General features: G+C 47.0%; 1 protein-coding gene across 3 annotated transcripts in view; it reads right to left on the reverse strand.

Annotated features, from left to right (window-relative positions):
- lgr6 (leucine-rich repeat containing G protein-coupled receptor 6) overlaps positions 1-22,370 on the reverse strand; it is an 82,561-nt gene that overhangs the window by 31,114 nt on the left and 29,077 nt on the right. For 2 of the 3 annotated variants that reach the window (XM_080763226.1, XM_080763224.1), the window contains exons 2-3: positions 18,958-19,029; positions 6,160-6,231 (exon numbers count right to left, since the gene is read on the reverse strand). In XM_080763226.1, coding sequence (XP_080619352.1) covers positions 6,160-6,231; positions 18,958-19,029 — 144 coding nt within the window. The remainder of the gene's footprint in view (positions 1-6,159; positions 6,232-18,957; positions 19,030-22,370) is intronic. The other variant, XM_080763225.1, reaches the window with a different exon arrangement.

The raw sequence follows: 22,370 nt of genomic DNA on the forward strand, positions 1-22,370 counted from the left end.
CTATTATAAGAGCTATAGACTGTAGCACACAGAGGTGACACAGTGTGTCCATGAGGGATCCCTCATAGGGACACAGTGTGTCCATGAGGGATCCCTCATAGGGACACAGTGTGTCCATGAGGGATCCCTCATAGGGACACAGTGTGTCCATGAGGGGTCCCTCATGGACACACTGTGTCCCTATGAGGGGTCCCTCATAGGGGCACATTGTGTGTTTATGTTTACACGTGCACACATCAGGCAGAACGAATAACTCCTCGGCACGGGGAAACTTGACACAAGAAAGGAAGACCGGGCCAGTAAGCCTCTTGAAGAGAACCAGAGAGAGAGAGATGGGGGAAGGGGGGGGGGGGGGAGAGAGAAGGGAGGGAGGGAGAGAGAGAGAGAGAAGGGCAGAGGAACGGAGAAAGAGGGGAAAGAGAAGCTCCTTGGGTGGGCTGCTGATGTCATTCTCTAAAGAATGGAGCAAAAGGAAAAAAAAGCTAAAACGAAATGAGGAGGAAGTGGGGAGCAAACAATACCTCTCTCTCTCTTTCCTCTCCCACCCTCCCTCTCTCTCTCTCTCTCTCTCTCTCTGTCTCTTTCAAGTCTTTATCACGGCGAGTCGTCTGACATCAGACCATGAGGCGTTCAGTCGCCAGTGTTTTGGTCACAGCAGCGACCGTTATGTCTTTATCGTCGTGGCATCTCCATGGTGCCACAACCACCACAGCATTGTGTCGGCGCGTGCGTGTGTGTGCATGCGTGCCTGCGTGCCTGCGTGTGTGTTTGTGTGTGTCTATTACTATACTTGTGAGGGCCAAACGTCCACCTCAAGAATACGCATTTTCCTGCTGCCCATAAGAAAGAAAATCACACCCGTGTGAAGTGAGGGGCGCTCTTACAGTATCATCGTACATAAGCGTAAAATAAAAGCGTAAAATCAAACCAAATGGACCCGTACGGGTCATTTTATGCTCTCAAGAGTTACATTATTGTTAAACATCAGCATTACTTAATACAAGTCAGTACAATTAGAGAATGTAGAATAATTGTCATTTTGATCAACGTTTGCCTGTTGTCTCTCCTATATGGTACCAACAGCAAGTTTTGAGTTTGAGAGGCTAAATCTCATCAAATGCCAAATAAATGATGGTATGAAAAGGATTGAAAACCACTGGTTTAGGGATTTATGTTGCACTAGCTCAGGCCTATTTATAAGTTGCATTCCGCTGTTGTGCACCGAACACAGTGGATTTAAGGTTAAAAATGCTGTTCACAATCGCTGATGTCCTCACAAGTGTGGAAATAGAAATGTGTGTGCGGCGCGCGTGCGTGTCATGGTGTTGAAATGCCTCCGCTCACAACACACACACACACACACACACACACACACACACACACACACACACAGTGCAGTTATTATTGCAATTCAACATTTTCTTATGCACATGAACCGGTCTTGACGTCTCTCTCTCGTTTGTGTAACCAGACAGTTCAGACAAAAAGTCCATTGATGTGGGTTTTTTTGCTCTGTTTTGAGGACGGCAGGCAGAGAGAGGAGGAGAAACTGAAAGGGCAACGCGACCTGTTTGGATACCGGTGCACCCACACCGATGGCATTTTGAACACTTCCTTTTTTATTGTTTATAGTTTTATGGCGTGGCCTGTAAGATGGGTGTGTGTGTGTGTGTGTGTGTGTGTGTGTGTGTGCATGTGCGTGCGTGCCTGTGCCTGAACCGTTTAGCGTTACTTTGCTCGTGCCCACCGGCACGAGAAATGTTGGGATATTGTTGGGCTTTTCTCTGCCTTTATTTGATAGTGTATAGTAAGTTGACAGGAAATGGGGAGAGAGAGATGGGGAATGACATGCAGCAAAGATCGTCGGGATCGGGAGTCATGACACACTGTCATGCTCGATTAGTAGCCTAGGTGCCCGGACTGCTAGACCGGCCGGAGCCAGAAGAAGAAATGATTTTTCACAATATGATTTTGTTCGTGTTCTCTCCTCCGCGTCAGTGCCCATACCCAAGGCGGTGTTGGCGTAAGGGCATTTCTGTGTGGAGTTTGCATGTTCTACCCGTGTCCCAGAGGGCAGGTACCCTCACAAAAACATGCAGTTATCCTGGTCTCTAAACTACCTCCCCCTGGCCAGCCGGGGGTGCCTGATGGAGGGGAAAGCAACTGGTCGGAATAACACACACGTTACGTCCGGCCGGGGACACTCTCCCCTGTCAGGTGAAAAGCAGCCGCTTGGACTCCTCATGCATAGAAGGAAGCATGAGGTCCCCCAAGGTTGGCAGAGGGAGTGTAGCGCCCATGATTACATTAGATAATTGACACTGGGTGAAAACAATGGGTTGCAAAATCGTAGGATAAAAAATTCAGTATGTTAACAGTATGATTTTTACTTTTGAAAATATTTCACTTTCATTTCATAATGGAAGTCAGTGGGGCTGCGGATCGGGGCTGAAACCTTTGGCGCAAATTCGGTGTCATTCGTCATAGTAGACAACCGATGACAGACATCACAGACAACCGGACACATGAAGTCCCAGATCCACATTGGAGCCGTGTCGTTCCCATGTCTATCCCGAATATTTAGTTTAGATTTATTTCACCATCCATTCTGATAGTGACAGTGAGAGACGGGAAAAGTGGGACAGCTAGACGGGATGACGCAATGAAGAGCCTCAGTTGGGATTCAAACCCAGACCAGCTGTGGGAAGGCCTTATTGTTAATCATTAACGAGTAGGCTCGCCTTGAGGCGTTTGATATCGCTATAACATTGCCTCGCTGTGTTTCATTTTTTTAACCGCTCCGGTTGCTGTGCACCGATGCTAGGGCCCCGCCCGCACCGTTTATGTTGACCCAACCACATTAGCTTCTGTTTTAGTCGTGGCCTTTGCACGCGTTTTTCTCCAAAACTAATGCGCTGTCCGAGGTGTTGAACATATCGGCGATGTTCGGAGGTCTTTGCTTTGGTCTTTGCTTTTTCTAGAGCAAGGATGGACCTCATTTTAGCTTGGTAGCATTGATGCTATGCTTTAGCATCCAAGATGGAAGCCAAAAGCGGACACGTGTCGTAGTGAAATAGCCAGAAATCACCGGCACCCAAGACGCCATGAAAGTTTCGTCCAGCAGGCGGCATTCAATGTTTTAAATAAACTTCCCCGTAATCCTGGTCTTCATGCCTCCCCCTGGTTAGCCAGGGTGCCTGAAGGAGGGTAAAGGAACTGATTGGAATCACGTGTTCCTTCCACGTTAATAACGTTTATTATTATTTACTGTATGTGGTATGTGATCGTTCGAGGTGAGCATTCATAATAACATGACGACACATCCATTATTCGTTAGAAATCCACATGTTTTCTAACGGTACAAGAGGACACTTTGAAGAGCTAATGGAATTGTCTATTGTCAAGCGATGGTTCCGTCGTCACGGTCGTGTCTGCTGCTTTCTTTGCCATATATATTACGCATTTCTCTTTCACAACGTTGTGTCTCTGCTGACCCCGTCTGGGTAATTTACACTGATCTGTTGTAGCTCTAGGAGTAGGGGGGGGGGGGGGGGAGCAGCGTTCTGGTTTTAAAGGGTTTTGGGTGAAGCCTCCTATGGGACGACGGGGGGAGGGTGGGGGTGCTGGGTGGGGTGATGACGACATGATGAATACGGTGAATTCTATCTGTTCTCCTTTCAAAGAAATCCCTTAGAGGCTGCCTCAGGGAGCCCGACTCAGAGTTCGTAACCTTGGCTGCGTGCGTGCGTGCGTGCGTACTTGTATTACTATACTCGTGAGGCCCAAATGTACCCCACAAGTATTGTATAGAATTGGAGAAATAGACATTGTGAGGAGCATATTCCTGGTCCTCCTCCAGTATAATAAGTGAAATCGATCGTTTTATGGTTAAAACGGATTATTTTTGGGTTTTTTGGTTAGGCTTTCAATTAGGAAAGGTTTCACGTTGGGGTTAGGGGTCAGGATTAGGCCTTTAGAGGGTATGGTTAGGGGTTATAGGGTCAGAAATGATGCCCGATTTATACTTGGTTGTCCATCGGTGTCGCACACCGGAAAAAGCCGATCTACAAGCCCACAGCACGCGATGCATATAGCAAGCTTGTAGCTCGGCTATTATCACGGCTTCACAGTTATGGTAAAAATGGCAAAACATTGTTAAAACGGCATTCATAAAACTGCTGTTCTGAAATGTTGATGTCCTCACAAGTATGTTAATACAAAGTGTGTGTGTGTGTGTGTGTGTGTGTGTGTGTGTGTGTGTGTGTGTGTGTGTGTGTGTGTGTGTGTGTGTGTGTGTGCGCGCGCATGTGTATGCACGCGTGCGCACGTCATACCCAGTGGTTACTGCAAACAGGGTCAGTGTGATGCATTTCAGTTTGACACAAGGGGGAATCGGAGCTAATATATTGAGGAAGGACAACGATAGTTCAGCCACTCTCAGGTCACAGAGACTGTGTGCACTGCACCTGCGTACAGCGTCTATTAGTGTGTGTGTGAGTGTGTGCATGTGTGTGTGTGTGTGTGTGTGTGTGTGTGCGCACACATGTATGTGCCTGTATAATCTATACGTGAATACGTGTGTCCTTTTTGTCCCAGTAATGACATAATACGGTCCAGGACTGGTTCCCTCATTCCGTCTTGAAGCCCTTGGAGGGTTTCACAACACAAGGTGAAAGAAGATCATGTCAAAACGTCCTGGTAATCCCCCAGATTTGCTCAAATTGCAAACCTCAAGTCTCTAGCTAAGTTTGTGTGCTATGGCACGGCTTCTTAGGATTCCTCTCGAGCCAGAGGAACCAGATTGAGAAATCTAAACATCGTGCCTCCTTCTAACACCCAAAGCTCATGAAAGTGTATATTCTCGGATACTGCATGTCATGCACCCACCACCCCACACACAGCAGTCTGATACTGCATGCCATGCACCCACCACCCCACACACAGCAGTCTGATACTGCATGCCATGCACCACCCCACACACAGCAGTCTGATACTGCATGTCATGCACTGCACCACACACAGCAGTCTGATACTGCATGTCATGCACCACCCCACAGACAGCAGTCTGATACTGCATGTCATGCACCACCCCACACACAGCAGTCTGATACTGCATGTCATGCACCACCCCACAGACAGCAGTCTGATACTGCATGTCATGCACTGCACCACACACAGCAGTCTGATACTGCATGTCATGCACTGCACCACACACAGCAGTCTGATACTGCATGCCATGCACCACCCCACACACAGCAGTCTGATACTGCATGCCATGCACTGCACCACACACAGCAGTCTGATACTGCATGCCATGCACTGCACCACACACAGCAGTCTGATACTGCATGCCATGCACTGCACCACACAGCAGTCCAGAACTATGTGTTGTGTTGCCCTGCAAGATCGTTCAGAACGTCCCGTTCCCTCATTAGAGGCCCAGCCTATATCGTTAAGGCAAACCTACTGTGATTTGTTTTTTTTGTGGTTATACGTTTCCACTGTTTCCACACGGCCGGTGACTGCAGCGAGCAGAGCAGAGCAGCAGGGCTGCATGGTGGCAGTGGATCGTAAAGCCAGAGGCAGACTATGTTAAAAATGTTAAAATGGGGTGTTAAGAGGGGCAGCTTGGAATGGATGTTTGAGTGAAATTTCTGTCACTTGTTCTAATCTCTGTGGGTGGTGGACTGGTGTGTGGCTGGGAGGTCCCTGAATTACACCTGTGTGTGTGTGTGTGTGTGTGTGTGTGTGTGTGTGTGTGTGTGTGTGTGTGTGTGTGTGTGTGTGTGTGTGTGTGTGTGTGTGTGTGTGTGTGTGTGTGTGTGTGTGTGTGTGTGTGTGTGTGTGTGTGTGTGTGTGTGTGTGTGTGTGTGTGTGTGTGTGTGTGTGTGTGACTGCGTGTGCGTGACTGCGTGTGCGTGCGTACGTGCGCGCACCTTAAATAGGGCTTATTTGGAAGCATAGGAACTGCACGCAGGGCAGGTCTCCCCCAGCTCATAAACTTTAACTGCAGTTAATGATGCGTGGCCTGTGTGTTTTATTCAAGGCAGACACAACCCACCCCCCCTATACGGATGGAGTGGAACAACCCACCAGGGATGGGGTTTGAACCATAGCAGGACTAGGGCGGTGGGGGGGGTCGGGGGGAAGGTTACTTACAGAACTTTGAGGTTGTGGAGACCCTGGAGAGCATGGCCCGAGATATATCTCAGCTGGTTCCCTGAGATACGCCTGAGAAAGAGAGGGAGAGAGAGAGAGAGAGAGAGAGGGAGAGAGAGAGAGAGAGAGGAGAGAACAAAAGGACATAAATGAAATGAATTTCAAGCATGAGCGCACAAATAAAATCATAAGTCTCATAAGAGAACTTTGTCCTTTTGCTTGGATCTCAGGTCCTGGAGTGAAGTCTGTATGACTTCATCCTTTTTTTGGTTTTTCTTTTGCTGCGCATGCATCAGGGGTTTGCATTAGGCCAGTATGCAAATAACAATATTCTATTCCCCTCTGTAATGTGGTCGTGAATTGTTGGCCTAGAAAGCTCCCTCCTCTCTCTCTCTCTCTCTCTCTCTCTCTGAAACTCTACCCAAGCCACACGATTCAAGCTCTGATGAGTGAGTAAAGAGTGAATTGATTAAGAATGAGATTAGGTCAACAAGTGCAGTGCAGTGTGTGTGTGTGTGTGTGTGTGTGTGTGTGTGTGTGTGTGCCTGTGCACACTTGTGTTTTTATTTAGATATCTATCCACATGTGTATGTGGGCAGCAGCATGTGGACAACGTGCCTGCGTGCGTCTGTGTGTGCGCCTACATGTGTGTGTGTGTGTGTGTGTGTGTGTGTGTGTGTGTGTGCGCGCCTGCGCGTGCTATTTGCCCTGTCCTTGAGGCAAATTGGGCCGGTTCGGGGGGCCTCGAGCAGAAGAACGAGGGAGAGGAGAGAGAAAACCACACACATTTAACACACACCAGCAATCCAATCAGTTTGTTTATCAAACACGGCACCTAATGGTCATTTTGTGTGTGTGTGTATAAGACGTCCAAATAAATAACGTTCAGTCCAAACGGAGCAAACTCCCAAGGTCACAAGCTGGAAGCGCACTTAAAACACAGATTGGGTCTTCACAGCTCAGGACCACCCACTTCTGTTAAACACACGCACATACCGACACACACAGGCACACACATACCAACACACACACACACACATGCGCGCGCACACACACACGCACACCCACCTCCATGCACATGCACCGACTCTCTCACAGTGCACACCTATACACACCATGAAAATCAGCTCATTCATACGCCTGCATAGCAGTGGATTCCATGCAGGGACTCAGAGTGCCCAGAGTGCGTGCCCAAAAGGTCAATTGTGATCTACCAGTAGATCACAAAGGCTGTGCAGCTAGACCACATGACATATATATGTATAATATATATATATATATGTATCATTTAAATTTAAAAAATATATATTTTGTATCTGCCACTTGAATTAAGGTGACTAGATTAATTTATATAAAAACTGACCTGCAGCTATAAAACCCAATAACTCATAATGCAATACTTTGCATTCAAGTGTTATGCACAAACATCACCCCCACCCCTCTATTTCCCATTCCAACTGCATTTGTCTTATATGTAACGCCAGCGCCACTATTGTCAGCAATCAATCGTTCTTTTGGTTGGTAGATCTTGTTGGTCATTTTGAAAGGACAGTTCCTGATCATTCTAAATTTGACCTTTATACAAGTCTGTAACTCTGACAGAAGACAGGTCCATTTGGTTCCATTTGTACACTGTCAGAGTTGAGGGAAGACCATGAAATGTAAAAGTTTGAAAACCGTTGCTGTGTATTATAGCACACATGGTCTTCTACAGCCCTGGTTTACACTTTAAACTATAGCTGCATGCCGGTGTGTGTCAGTCAGTCACACACAGATCTACAAGCTCTACGATGCACGACACCCGCCTAACTATAACTCAGTGGCGGAAAGTAACTAAAAATACTTTTTCTTCTACTCCATCTCGGCAGATATTGTACTTTTACTCCACTACATTTATTTTAAAACTTTAGTTACTAGTTAGTTACTTTGTAGATTCGTATACACTTGAAATGGGACATTCTGCACAATGAGTACGTTTACTTTTGGTACTTTAAGTACATTTTGATGCCAATACTATACATTGCCGTTTTGATTAAAAACAGTGTGGGTACTTTTTCCACCACTGTGGTCATAACTGTGGATTCCAGGTGACACGTGTCTGGCGCGTCCTGTACACCAGCTAGCGCGTTGGTTCAGAAGCCATAGCCTCATGCTGAGCTGCTAGCTGACATCAGTGCCAGGCTGCCATATCTTTATATAAAAGAAAGGCCTTCTGGGCCCTGCCAACCCGCTATCACCCAGATGGCCAAGAGGACTGCGGGCTCCCAGCAGGGCTGCCGCTGACATCTGATACTCATGTCAACATGTCTCACTCTTATGACATCTGATACTCATGTCAACATGTCTCACTCTTATTACTGTGTGCGGTTGGTGGAGCACTCAACCCTCAACCGGCCGCGCCTGCCAAATCTCACACTACGACACAGCCCCGCTTTTAGAAGTCTTCTGGAGCCTGTGTCTATATCTCGCAACAAACTCTCATATAGAAACGCACACACACACGCACACATAGGCCTACACACATGTAGAGTGGAATATAAACTGATTTGGTCACCGTCCAAGCCATTGTGAGGCCATTTAGTCATGGTTCTCAAACCACAGTCACAACGCAGTCAAACAGACGTTGACGGCACACACCACATGATGTCTCAATATAGATTTCAAAGGATATGGAAGACACAGATGACTCAGACATCGCTCCGTATTGACTGCCGTATACTTTGGCCCCACAAATCCCCCCGTATTTCTTTTTTAAATAACGAGAGCTTAAAGGATCTGGTGTTTTTTGCGGGATCTGAGTATGCGATAAGGCCTTAAACTATTACAAAGATGCCTACCGACCGACTTTTCACTCATAAGCAGGCCCGCATAAAGCCCATTTTGTTGCCCCTCCGAGGACGATACGCCTGCTACTTCAATACCAATTCAGTTTCCGCTATTGCACAAGCTAGACACCGGGGACCGTTTCAAAAGCTACTTTTCCAGAGGTAACAGTTTCAATAGGCCTTGCTGAGGTCCTGACACCAGTAAAACAGATCTAAGCCTCCTTTCTGCAAAGACCCTCAAGTGCCTTCTTTAAAAAAATAAAATCTAATCCAGTGATTAGTTGCAGATGCACGGAAAATAGATACAGGTATAGCGCTAAAGAAAAATAAATGCCTTTTTTTGCAGGGGGAGAAGAATTAAGGGCCAATAATTTAGAGAGTTTCAGAAAACAAAGTGTGTAGTTAAGGGCCAGCGAATGCTAGGATCTGCATATCCCTCTGCCAGACCAGCCTTTCTCTATTAGTTGCACCGTTGGAGCCAAAACGGCATCAGAGCAGAATCATGTATCTTGCGGGCTTTGTTTGTCAAAAGGATAATTATGTCGAGAAGCGAAGATGGAGGGGCGGCGTTGAGGAGGGAAAACTACAAACTAAAAAGGAGGAAGGAAAGAAAAGGTTCAGACAGTCCTTGATAGGCATCGGTAGAACACCGACGGTTGCCACTGACCCAATATTTCCATGATATCAGTGTGTGTGTGTGTGTGTGTGTGTGTGTGTGTGTGTGTGTGTGTGTGTGTGTGTGTGTGTGTGTGTGTGTGTGTGTGTGTGTGTGTGTGTGTATACTGTATGAGTGAGTGTTCCGTGCTCTCCAAAGTCCAGAGTCATTTCCACGTCAATCTCATTCCCGTGAACGGCGCCTCGCTCTTGACAAGTCAGCGGCTCCGAAAAAAACACGCAGGTCTAAATATAAAAGAAATGACAAACTCCTGACATAACTCGGGCTCTATTGAGTTGACCCACGGGTTAAATAACAGAAGGGACACTTTAAAAGCGAGCGGAAGCGGGGGAGAGAGAGGAGCCGGATAGACGATGGACGGACGTACGGGTGTGGTGTGTTGGTGTCGGTAACGGAGGTGAGGCCACCTCGGCCTCTTTCCGTGGAGAGAATGAGGGCCTTTTAGTGAAGCATGTCAGCGGGGCTGATTACTCCATGTATCACCATGTCCCATTGCCCTGAACCAATAAACAAAGAGGCGAGGCGAGCGGAGGGAAGGGAGGCTAGAAGAACGCCACGTTTGTGCATGATGGGCTGATGGGATAGCATCTCAGGTGGAGAGATACTGGCTTATGATGGTGGTGGTGGTGCCAGGTTCTGTCCCATGTACATAGGTATAGGCTTTTTGAAAATACAAATCTTGTCCCTGGCATAAACTGTTTTCAGATGGCAGACAAATACATATTAAGTTGGGGGTCCTTGACTTGAAAATGTAACACTAGTTTAAACAACATTATAGGAAATGAGCTCCCCCCTCCCTCAACCCGTAATTACAAAATACAAGAAACAGAAAAATCCCAGCCCAAAGTGGCTTGTAATAAGCGGACATGGCAACAGCGGCAGTAGGAGGACCGGGCCAGTCCATGATGTCTGTTGGTCTTTTCTAGCGCTGATTAGAGCCATGATGAAAGATTGGAAGATACAGGCCTCTTATCAGACTGTGTGTGTGTGTGTGTGTGTGTGTGTGTGTGTGTGTGTGTGTGTGTGTGTGTGTGTGTGTGTGTGTGTGTGTGTGTGTGTGTGTGTGTGTGTGTGTGTGTGTGTGTGTGTGTGTGTGTGTGTGTGTGCACGCACGTGTGAGAAATAAGAAAAGGCGAGTTTCACAATTATAATTGTGGTTTCTGTCTCCCCCTTTTTTACATGCACTTCTGGTGTATGTTTGTGAGTGTCTTTGTATTTTATATCTGTGTCCAAGCATGTGCATGTGTGCGTTTGCATTCGTGTGTGTGTGTGTGTGTGTGTGTGTGTGTGTGTGTGTGTGCGTGCGCGTGTGCATGCGCAACCTCTGTCACCCTCAGTCCATCAATAGAAATGCTAACCCACTAGTCCCCCTCAGAGGTCATTCGCAAAGGTCAACTACTTAACCTGGTGTTAACCTCCGAAATTACTGGAGTAATATATAGACATCCTCAAAGGTGTGTGTGTGTGTGTGTGTGTGTGTGTAAGAGAGAGAGAGGCGGAGAGAGAGGGGTGTGCGTGTGTATGTATGTGCGGGGGGGGGGGGGGGGGGGGTGTGTAAGAGATGCTCACATACAGATGCAGAGAGGAAATGAAATGCTGGCAGCGCGCAGTTTAGAAGAGCATCATTCCTTAATGGGTCCAGACGGTTCCAGCTGTGCTGTGCACCTGGCCTATTATACCAGGAAGGACATGCGGCCAATAATGTTGACCGGCTAAACCCTCCTCACGTGTTACGTCATTCTGGCCTGTTGGCCCCCGTCCGCATCGTATCGCCAGACAAATCTTATCGCAGAGAGGAGAGGAGTGTGGGGTTATAGCGCCGCTGGCTTCAGGCCGTTCACCTCTGTGTGTGTGTGTGTGTGTGTGTGTGTGTGTGTGTGTGTGTGTGTGTGTGTTTGTCCATCCAATCCTACCCCCGTCCTTAGCCCCCCCCCCCCCCCGGCTTATTCTGTGTGTCAGAGAGTGCCAGATGGATTTCTCTTATCTCAGCTTGCGTTATTCCAGACGTTGGAGGATATTGTTGGACGATAAGGCACCCCCCCCCCCCCCCCCCCCCCTGTTTTGTTCACCCCAGAGAACTTGACCCCCTTCGGCCCGTTGCACTTTACGTAAGCCGGAGTTAAGCCCCCCAGCTGACGCGCATCAAAAGGAGGGCTGGGTCGATAGATGCAGCGCAGATAGATATATAAACCTTTTGGAAGATGGAGTGAGACGTCTTGCCTCCTCCTCCTCCTCCTCGCGGGTCACGTTTGAAGGTCTCTGAACTGCGACTCTCTCTCTGTGTTTATGGGCTGAGTGATGGCTGTGTGGATAATGACCGGACAGATAACCTTCCAGGATGGATGGATGTTGCGAGGAGCGGTGAGGGAGAGAGTGCCCAGAGGGACGGGCAGTACTGCTGGAAGAAGTACTCACACTTTTTGAGGGGCGCTAGCCCCTCCTATGCCCAAATTAGTGTGTTTGTGTGAACACAAACATTGGCTGATGATTGGCTGATCACCCCATAGCGATGACTTGATTGGCTGAGCAAAGTACATAAGATAAAAGATAGTCTTCTGAGATAGCGCTGTAGATAAAAGTGAGGGCAGAAAAGTGATTACGCCAAAAGTGATTGGCCGGAAAGGCATTTGTGATGATTTGATTGGTTGAGCACGGAATGTGAGGTCACTTCACACGAGTGTGATTTTTACTTAGGCTACTGTAGTAGTAGCAGTATCAATAATGCGATGTAGAAGTATACTCTGTTGATTCTGTTAGTAAAAGTCCGGAATAAAAACTTACTTGAGTAAAAGTACAAAGTATCAATATGTATAAAATCGCATAAAGATCTACAAGCTCACAATGCGTTGTGATGTGACACATTGTGAGCTTGTAGATATTTAGTAGATATATAGTCTATTTATCCCTCTAACACCCGCATTAATTTCTACTTGCAAAAAATAGATTTCAACCTTACTACTACTTTGTACTACTAGGACTAAGACTAAAAAATATGTTAAAAAAAAAAAAGTTTGATGAAAAGTTTATAATAATTATATAATAATTATATAATAATATAATAAATTAATAATTTACATTTGGGGGATATCTTTCACAATAATGAATAAAACATGTTCTAGACATTCTAATGATCACAAAAAAACATATATTACAATTATTTTACCTACTTTTATTAGGGTAAAGGTCAAAAGTCTTAGGTTAAAAAAGAGTCCAGACATTTTTTATTTGTGTGAATTTCAGCCTCTGTGGGGGGTGTTTATATGCAAATATCATGACCAATGGCATTGAAATGGCATTGCAATGAACATCACTGATGACGTTTAGGTGAAAAAAGAACAGAAAAAAATAATAATAATTTAGTAATTAATTAAAATAAAATTGTTGCTAAAAAGCAACGCTGGGTCTTAGAGGGTTAGGGCTGAAGTGGTTAATGTTTGTTTTGTAATAATTATAAAATAAAATAAACTAGTAACTACTTTTTCTAATAATTGTAAAAGTACAATATTTGTATTTAAGTATATAATAAAAGAATTGGAAATACTCAAGTAAAGTAAAAAAGAAATCCTCAAAAGTGTACTTAGTCTGCACACCACTGCACCAGAGGGGGAGACGGGGATGGACAGACAGACAGACAGACAGACAGAGGGGGAGACGGGGATGGACAGACAGACAGACAGAGGGGGAGACGGGGATGGACAGACAGACAGACAGAGGGGGAGACGGGGATGGACAGACAGACAGACAGACAGAGGGGGGGACGGGGACGGACAGACAGACAGACAGACAGACAGACAGACAGACAGACAGAGGGGGAGACGGGGATGGACAGACAGACAGACAGACAGAGGGGGAGACGGGGATGGACAGACAGACAGACAGACAGACAGACAGACAGAGGGGGAGACGGGGATGGACAGACAGACAGACAGACAGAGGGGGGGACGGGGACGGACAGACAGACAGACAGAGGGGGGGACGGGGACGGACAGACAGACAGACAGAGGGGGAGACGGGGATGGACAGACAGACAGACAGAGGGGGAGACGGGGATGGACAGACAGACAGACAGACAGACAGAGGGGGGGACGGGGACAGACAGACAGACAGACAGAGGGGGAGACGGGGACAGACAGACAGACAGAGGGGGGGACGGGGACGGACAGACAGACAGACAGAGGGGGAGACGGGGACAGACAGACAGACAGACAGACAGAGGGGGGGACGGGGACAGACAGACAGACAGACAGAGGGGGGGACGGGGACAGACAGACAGACAGACAGAGGGGGGGACGGTGACAGACAGACAGACAGACAGACAGAGGGGGAGACGGGGATGGACAGACAGACAGACAGACAGAGGGGGAGACGGGGATGGACAGACAGACAGACAGACAGAGGGGACGACGGGGGGGGACAGACAGACAGACAGACAGACAGAGGGGGGGACGGGGGGGGACAGACAGACAGACGTCGTTTTGAAACGTGAGCTCCGGAGGTACTACGGGGAGAACACACGGACACTTTGATATTGATGATACGGTGGAAAAGCACTGACGCCTTATAGCTTGTAAAACCCTGTTTTTGCAGGAAGGGCCGGGTGATAGGGTGTCAAACAACCACGCCCTTTGGCGTTTCGCTATAGTTCCGAGCCATAAGACTCTAGCGGTAATAGACAGTGTGTGTACCGTACGGTACATCTTTGATATCGTGAGAGTCTTTGATATCTCAGATGAGATAAGTAGTGAGGCAGAAACAGGCTCTCTGTACAGTATGTATACCTGAAGCACCGGGCACTGCATTACTGCCCCCTCTCATTAATCAACAGACACCTTGTCTACCTCGCTCGCCCCCTTCCTTTACACCCCCCATTTCTCCTCCCCTCTCCCTTTCAGCGCTCCTCTGAACACTATGTCTCCCCACTGTCTGTCTGTCTGTCTCCCCACTGTCTGTCTGTGTCCCCACTGTCTGTCTGACTGTCTGTCTGTCTGACTGACTGTCTAACTGACTGACAGTGGCTGGCTCGCCGGAGTTTTGTGCTGTATTTGTGTTTTAGAGTTGGCCGCCCGGCTGATCAAAGCAGTAAATGGAGACTTAATGAGAGGGATCAGAGATCAATGGGATAGAGAGAGATAGAGAGAGAGAGAGAGAGAGAGAGAGAGAGAGAGAGAGAGGTTGTAATGTAGAGAGGAAACGGAGAGAGCTGGAGGGAGGGAGGGGTGAAGAACACTTATACGTCCTTATTATCAATTATTAGTTATAATGCCGTAGCGTCAAAGGTTGGGGGAGTTTAGCCTGCTGAGAGTTGGTACTGTATACCTGCCTTTAAGAGTTAATTCATTCAATTCGCCTCCGTTTGAAGTTCAAAGGCATTAACCGCTCTCTGCACGCTGAAGTTGTGCAATCTGAGGCTTAAGAGGGAGATGAGAGATAGCATGACGACTAAAGCACGCTGCACGTCTCAAACTCCTTCATGCCCAAGGACCTCCAAAGTGACATTTTCAATATATTTTAAAAATAAATAAAAAAATGCAGATGTACAAGCTGTGAGCGTGTAGATCTGCTATTTTTGAATAGACAACATATAAAATGGATACAAATAATTGTGATGCTGTATTAACACATTTTACTGGGGCAATGAAATCCTTCGAATCAATTGAACCGTGTTGTTACTTTTGGGTCAGCTTGTAAATGTATGTATGAAGTAACCGGGTGATGAGTGAGATAATTGAAGGGGTCATTATTGTGAAATAAACCCCTGCAGGGGGATTAAAGACCCCTCCGCTTCCATTATCCCTTGCGTAAACTGGGGCGAGTTTAGTGTATATTTACTGTGCAGAATACGACACTCAATAAAAAGCCGTTCTCTGCACGTTGTTGGTTACGTGAACGTACTGCTCCGTCTCATGCGCGTGAAATAAGAAATCCTTGGAATCATATAGTGACGACTGCAGTGATTGCGACACCCCGGATGCTATTCTTGGTGCGTATACGAGAGTGTGGAAGAGGGAGAAGAAATGGACAAGAAGCGATCAAAGGAAGTGAGTCTCACTTGGCGTAGCCTGGAGAAACGGGGTGGAGAGAATTGAGAGGGAAGGTGAGTGGAGAGAGAGGCAGACAGGTAGAACCGAACATCAAACACTTTATCACTCTACCAGTTACAACTTGCCCGGCCCCTTTGCTTTTTGTTTCGCTACCAACCAACCAACCAACCAGCACTTGTAGTAGATCCACATCAAACTCTCTCTGTCTCAAACATGCATGTTTGCCTTGTAGAGCCTTTGGTTTATTTTCCTAAAGCTCTATATGCTCTATATTTTTTTTAAGCGATTATGATGCATTTACCATAACCTGCTGGCCTGGCGTGCTCCCACTTCATTCTAAAGCTTCTTGATAAAGCGGGAGATCAGTGCCTTTTATTCCCCCATCTCTCTCCCTGCCTTGGAACATCATTTTGTCCTCTCAGCGTGTCTCCAGAAACGATCAGCAGGCCATAAAATCGTACAGCTTTATAGCAGGGAACATCCTCCTTGGACGAGTTACAAAGAAATAGAACCTGTCCATAAAGATGTTGGACGCCGGGGAGATGCAGAAAGACAGAGATCGCTGCATGGGGCTATAAAGTTCTACATGCAGGGGTGCTGGAGCCAGACTATAGAGTGGACTGTCTCTGGTTGATCACAAAAAAACAAGCCTGTTCCAAGTCACACCTCCCTGCATATGATATACACTTTCTTTGGTCTTGTCTTTGTGTCCACAATAAAACATTTAGCATTGGCAGCTACGAGTCATATTAATGGTGAAAGTAGCCGATCTACAAGCTCGCAACACGTCACTTCGCGGTGCGCTGTGAGCTTGTAGATCTGCTTTTTTGCGTCGCACTACCCTGGCATACGATGACTATGAATTAAGCTAGCTGCTTCCGAGAATATTTTTTAACAAGCGTTTAACCACTTGAACCACAATAACAGAAATCAGAATATACACTATGCTCTGTATCGTTTACGATAGTCAGTCACTCATATTTGACACGTTCTCCTCCTCAGCCATTCAATTCTTCTCCTTCTGGACTAGCTGACCTATAGCTGGACTCTCCGTCTGTGTGCCTGCTGGTGACTGTGGAGTCCAAGGTGTGAATGGAAGGGCAGTCTGGGCATGGAGGTGTTGGAGGTGGGCGGGGTAGCATAAGACGTTGATGTCTGGCGCTTCTTCTCTGCTGCCTGTGCTCGGTCTCTGAGCACCAATAACAAGTCTATGAGAATTCAGAATGGTGAGAAATAAAACGCGACCCAGATAGGATGTGTAAGTTAAGTCAGTCACTTCGGTGGGGCTCTTTAGACTGCAGTCACATCCAGACAAATCCAGATCTGTGCCATAATAAGTCTAAACGCAAACAAGTCACATGAATCCGATTTAGATCAGGTTGTTGCATTCAGACTGAGACAGATCTCCTGAAATCAGATTTGAATCAGATTTGAAACCACCTCTGAATGTCACTCATGTCACATTTGTAAAAATCGGATTCCATGTGACCTGCATTTAAACATATTTAAACAAATCTGATTTCAATGTGACACAGATGTGATTCAGGCTAGATTTGGCTGCAAAATGGGGCCTAATTGTCCCAAGTCAAAGATTAATTTCAAAGAGTAATGTAATGATTCTTCATGAGTCTTAACTTGTGGCGATGGAGACAGACAGACAGACAGAGTCGTGGCACCGGCCGCTCTTTGACTCTGAGGTCAGCTCCAGTGTGACTACAGTGACTCAGAGTCAACCAACGTGGTGTTATCCAGCCCCGGATTCCACTTTCATCCAACATTAGCTCATGCCTCACAGGCTGCAGCTGTGAGCATTAGCAAGAGAAACAAGGGCTGATCAAACGCACCAGCGTACGTAGGAGTTGGGCAGGCACACACTCTCACAAATATGCGAGCGCACACACACACACACACACACACACACACACACACACACACACGCACGCACCTTATGGCCGACTGCCTGACTTTGGTAGTAAATGAAGAGGTGCTGGCTGACATATACACATGTGACATGCGTACATACACGTCCAACAACAGTCGTCTCACGCATGCACGCACATACACAAATGCACACGCATCGTGCTCAGGGGAGTGTCTATGCATGGGGGCAGGCTCGGAGGCTCCTGGCTTTATTTCTCCAAACCCTGCAGACTTCTCTCTCTGGTGAGTGTCCAATCCATAAAAGATCAGGTCGGGTCAGCCGTGGTGATGAACAGCTATAGCATGATGTATTAGATAAGCTGTAACTCCACGATAAGTTATGGAGCTGCAGTTTATCCCTGCAGGTTTTTGACGTTTTCGTTTGATGCATCTGTGCTCTGAGAAGCATCAGAGGGCCCCCCGGCCCCCTTATTGCTCAAAAACAAGCGTCGTATCAATCTTTTGCCTTCCCTGACGTTCCCCAGCCCTGTCCTCAGGTTCTCCTATGTTAGCGTGTGCGTATTTGTGTTGGCTTGCGGGCCGTGTGTGTGTGTGTGTGTGTGTGTGTGTGTGTGTGTTGCGTGGCTCCTGCAGAGCTGTCCAGTTTGAAACAGTGTCCAGGGGGGAGGCACAGAGCTCCGTCGGACCAGCGGCGGTATTGGATTCTGAGCAGAGGAACCTGTCCTCTTTAAGCACAGCGAGGACCCTCATATCCACGTCTCTGTGTGAATATCGGGTTCCCGCTCAACGCCCTCCGACTGTAGCGAGAGCCGTCCCTTTTGGGATCGCGGCTCGCACATTATACTGTTTGCGAGCAGCAGTGGAAAGTACTATGTATATTTACTTAAGTATAATGGATTGCATTTTTAATAGCGTACTCAAAGCGCTTTACAATGGTTCATTCATTCATACATTGGGAGGTGAAGCGGCTAACAGTCGCTAAACTACATTCTGCATAATATAGTACTTTTTGGTTGTACTTAATACATTTTGATGCCAAGACTTTTGCACTTTTACTCAACTACATTTTGAATTCCGAACTTGAGTAGGCCTCTTTCTACAGTGTTGATATTTTTACGCAAGGAAAACATTGGAGTACTTTTTCCACCACTGTTCGCGAGGGCGATTCTCGTGGGAGGAGACAGAGGGAGAGAGACAGAGAGAGACAGAGAGAGAGAGAGATCAGAGTCGGAGCCGAGCCATCAATCCCTGTCACCGAGACCCAACAGATATGTTGCCGGTGCAGAGATTGACTGCCTCTTGTCATGCATGAGAGCGGCTGCCGGTTTGCTGGGCGTTCATAAATTGAGTGCGAGTTGAAAGATTCAATACTCACAGCTCCGATAGCAGGTGCAGCCTGTGGAAGGCTCTGGGCTGGATCTCACTGATGTTGTTCATGCTCAAATCGCTAGAGAGAGAGAGAGAGAGAGAGAGAGGGTGGGGAGAACATCAGCGATAGAACAGTGGTTTTCAACCATATCAAGGTCCATTATTTATTCGGCATTTGAGCCGCGGAGATTTAGCCTCTCAGACGTAAAACGTAGACGTATTTTGTTATCGTTGGAGAGGATTTTGTCCACACGTCCATGCTGTATTGATTGATCGGTACCATTAGGAGATCAGAGGGTCATGGTGACCTGATGAAGAACCACAGCGGGATCGTAACGTTGTCAGACAAATAAATTAAGACGTGTTTTTGTACCTAATATGGCATGCGGCCTCCATCCATCTGTAAATTGATGTCTCTTTAGCCCAGCACCCACCTGTCCATGTGCGTAAATCTACGTCCTCTCTCACCATTAGGAGAGATAACAGGCAAGCATTGATCAAAATAACAATTCTTCTACATTCTCCAACATGTGTAGACTTATTGTAAATGAATTAATTAATTGCAGATGTTTAACAATAATTTAATGTATACTCTTGTATGTACTGTACACTACACTTACGGGTCCATTTGGTTTCATTTCACGCTCTCAAGAGTTAAATACTGTATCAATTGGTTAGCAACTCTACGTCATTTAGCTGGGGACCACTGGACGAGAACCACTGCGGTAGATTAAGTGTATATCTTTAAAACAATGAACGTGGACGTGAAATTCCATCTGATTAGAAATCATTTTTTCTCGTGGAGACCAGCAGTCGACACGGACAGGGAGTACGGAACTTATTTTTTCAGGCTAAAAAAGGCTTTTATTTCAGGCTTTTACCGGTAAGAGTCGGAGGAGGAGGAGGCTGTGGTGGAGGGGGGAGAGAGAGAGAGAGAGAGAGAGAGAGAGAGAGAGAATAGAATAGAAATTTCCCCAATGAATCATTGTTGGGCAGCTGTAATTTCCTCCTCTCATCCCACTGACTCCTTCTCTTTTCCAGATGTCTCCCTACCTTCACTCACATCTGACCTACAATCCCCCCCACCCCTACCCCTCTATCTATCTATCTCTCTCTCTCTCTCTCTCTCTCTCTCTCTCTCTCTCTCTCTCTCTCTGTCTCCCTACCTCTCTCTCTCAGGTTTTCCTCGGGGGACCATCTCCTTTGCTCTTTGTTCGGGCCTATAACATAGACACACTCCATTTCTTTCTGCCTCTCTGGCACACAGTCTGACATGAGAGGGTGTGCGGAGGGCTCGAGTGTTGACACAGCTGGGCTGCGGTCATAGGGAGAGGTGCATGATGCACCACACACACACACACACACACACACACACACACACACACACACACACTCACACACACACACACACACACACACACACACACACACACACATAGGCATGGCATGGACAGATAGACAAACCTACACACATGCACGTGCGCACTCTGTGCCTTTTAACGTTTGTAAAATGTGTCAGCCTCCTCGGCCTTGTAGAAAACATATCTGACCTCGTGGCCTCGGTCATGTAAGGTCAACTCTTTGATAAACAGCATGAAAGCAAGGAGGTGTTACGTCACCCCATCTTTGCTTTCAAAGCCTCCGGGGTCCCCGATTTCATCTTAACGAGCTAAGGTTTTCTGCGTGCGCAGGCGCACATGTGTGTGTGTGTGTGTGTGTGTGTGTGTGTGTGTGGTGTGAGAGAGAGAGAGAGAGTGTGAGAGAGTATGTGCAAATGCATTTGTACGTACACGCTACTCTTCATGTGTATGTCTGTGAGAGTATGAATGCATGCATGAGTATATGTGTTTGTTGTCTAAGTGTGTGTGTGTGTGTGTGTGTGTGTGTGTGTGTGTGTGTGTGTGTGCATGTGTCAATGACACTAAGCATTGCTCATAAAGCCAGACCACCGGGCTAGCGAGTGTAAACTGTGGTCTCAGAAGCCCTTCTCAGTTGGGAGTTTTGACACACTGGCTGTTTGTTTGTCGAGCCAGCCTGGCTGAGCGGAGCAGAGCGGAGGGCTGGGATGGATGGATCTTTCCCCAGACACTTATCCACACTCTTGTCTGACGAGCACCGCGCTTTGATGATGGGCTAATTTGGAAAAAAAGAAATACTTACATGACAGGACGAAGTTCCTGATTCGACTACAAGGCCCGGGAACCCGTCGTCGAGAAGGAGGAAAACATGTCATGTTAACTCTTTGAAACCGAGAGAGTGGCCGTGTCGTTTTAGATCGTGCAAGCACTTTTAATTATTATATTTTTGTTTATTAAGGCTAATTATTATTAAAAATAAATAAAATAAAGAACATCTATAACTCAAATCTTTGCTTCTTGGTCCCTGGAACCAAAGAAATTGATATGTGAGTCCGCGGCCAGTTACATATCATTTTGGGTGACTATAGCAACATAACGTTTTCAGAGAACTTAGTAAGAATGGACCTCATCAGGTGTTGATGGGTTAAGTAGTGTTGTGGAAAGCCAGCTCAGCTCCAGCCGTGCATGCGTGGGGGAGTACACAAGGACATAGAGCGGGGCTTGTCAATGCTATTATTACACACACACAGACAGAGCAACCCTCCATGTTGCCTCCTCCTCGTCATCTTCTCTCAGACTCCGGGAACGAGGAGTCAGCGCGGTGGGAGCCTGTCACCCCTGTCAGCGTGTCACAGCGGGAGCCTGTCACCTCTGTCAGCCCTGTCACGGCGAGGAGACGTGCTCTATTAGTGACTCGTTGAGTCTAGGGTTTTTGGGGTTGAGCTGATTGGGAGAGGTAACTTCAGGCCAACGAATCATCGCGTGCCCTTAGGATGCATAATCGTTGCTGTCGTCAGGCAGAAACCTCCATATTTTCGCCCCCTCTCTATATTTTAACTTTTATGTGTTTTTTTCCCCCCGTAAATGAACGGCCTACGTGACACAAACGTAGCAGATCTACAAGCTTGAAACGTGGCGCGAAGGATCGTGTTTCAAGCGTATAGATCTGCTATACTTTTGAATCCTTTTTTCTCGTGTTGGACCCTTCATTCATTTAGTGTGCCGTGATGAAATGTTCTCAGCTGCCCTGATGAAACCACTCTCTTAAATGTTTTGTTTTTAAGCCTCTGGAAAAAGGGAAAAAGTAAGTGATGTCATGATGATTACCATGTCTGAAAGAAACGCTTCCAGGGATCACATGGCCAAAAGCGGAACAGGAAAAACCAGCCGACTCCATCCAAACCACCTGACATCACAACCTCCGTGCACGGACACAGCTCGGTCCGGTTCAACCCATTTAGACCTGACAGAACATTCACTAAAAACAGCCAAGACAACGCTCCACACGCCCCAAACTCTTCTCCCGTCCGCGTTTCAAAACTATGGAATGAACTTCCCGTTG

Source organism: Protomyctophum bolini, assembly GCF_963924005.1.
Source record: "Protomyctophum bolini genome assembly, chromosome: 5".
NCBI classification, from domain to species: domain Eukaryota; kingdom Metazoa; phylum Chordata; class Actinopteri; order Myctophiformes; family Myctophidae; genus Protomyctophum; species Protomyctophum bolini.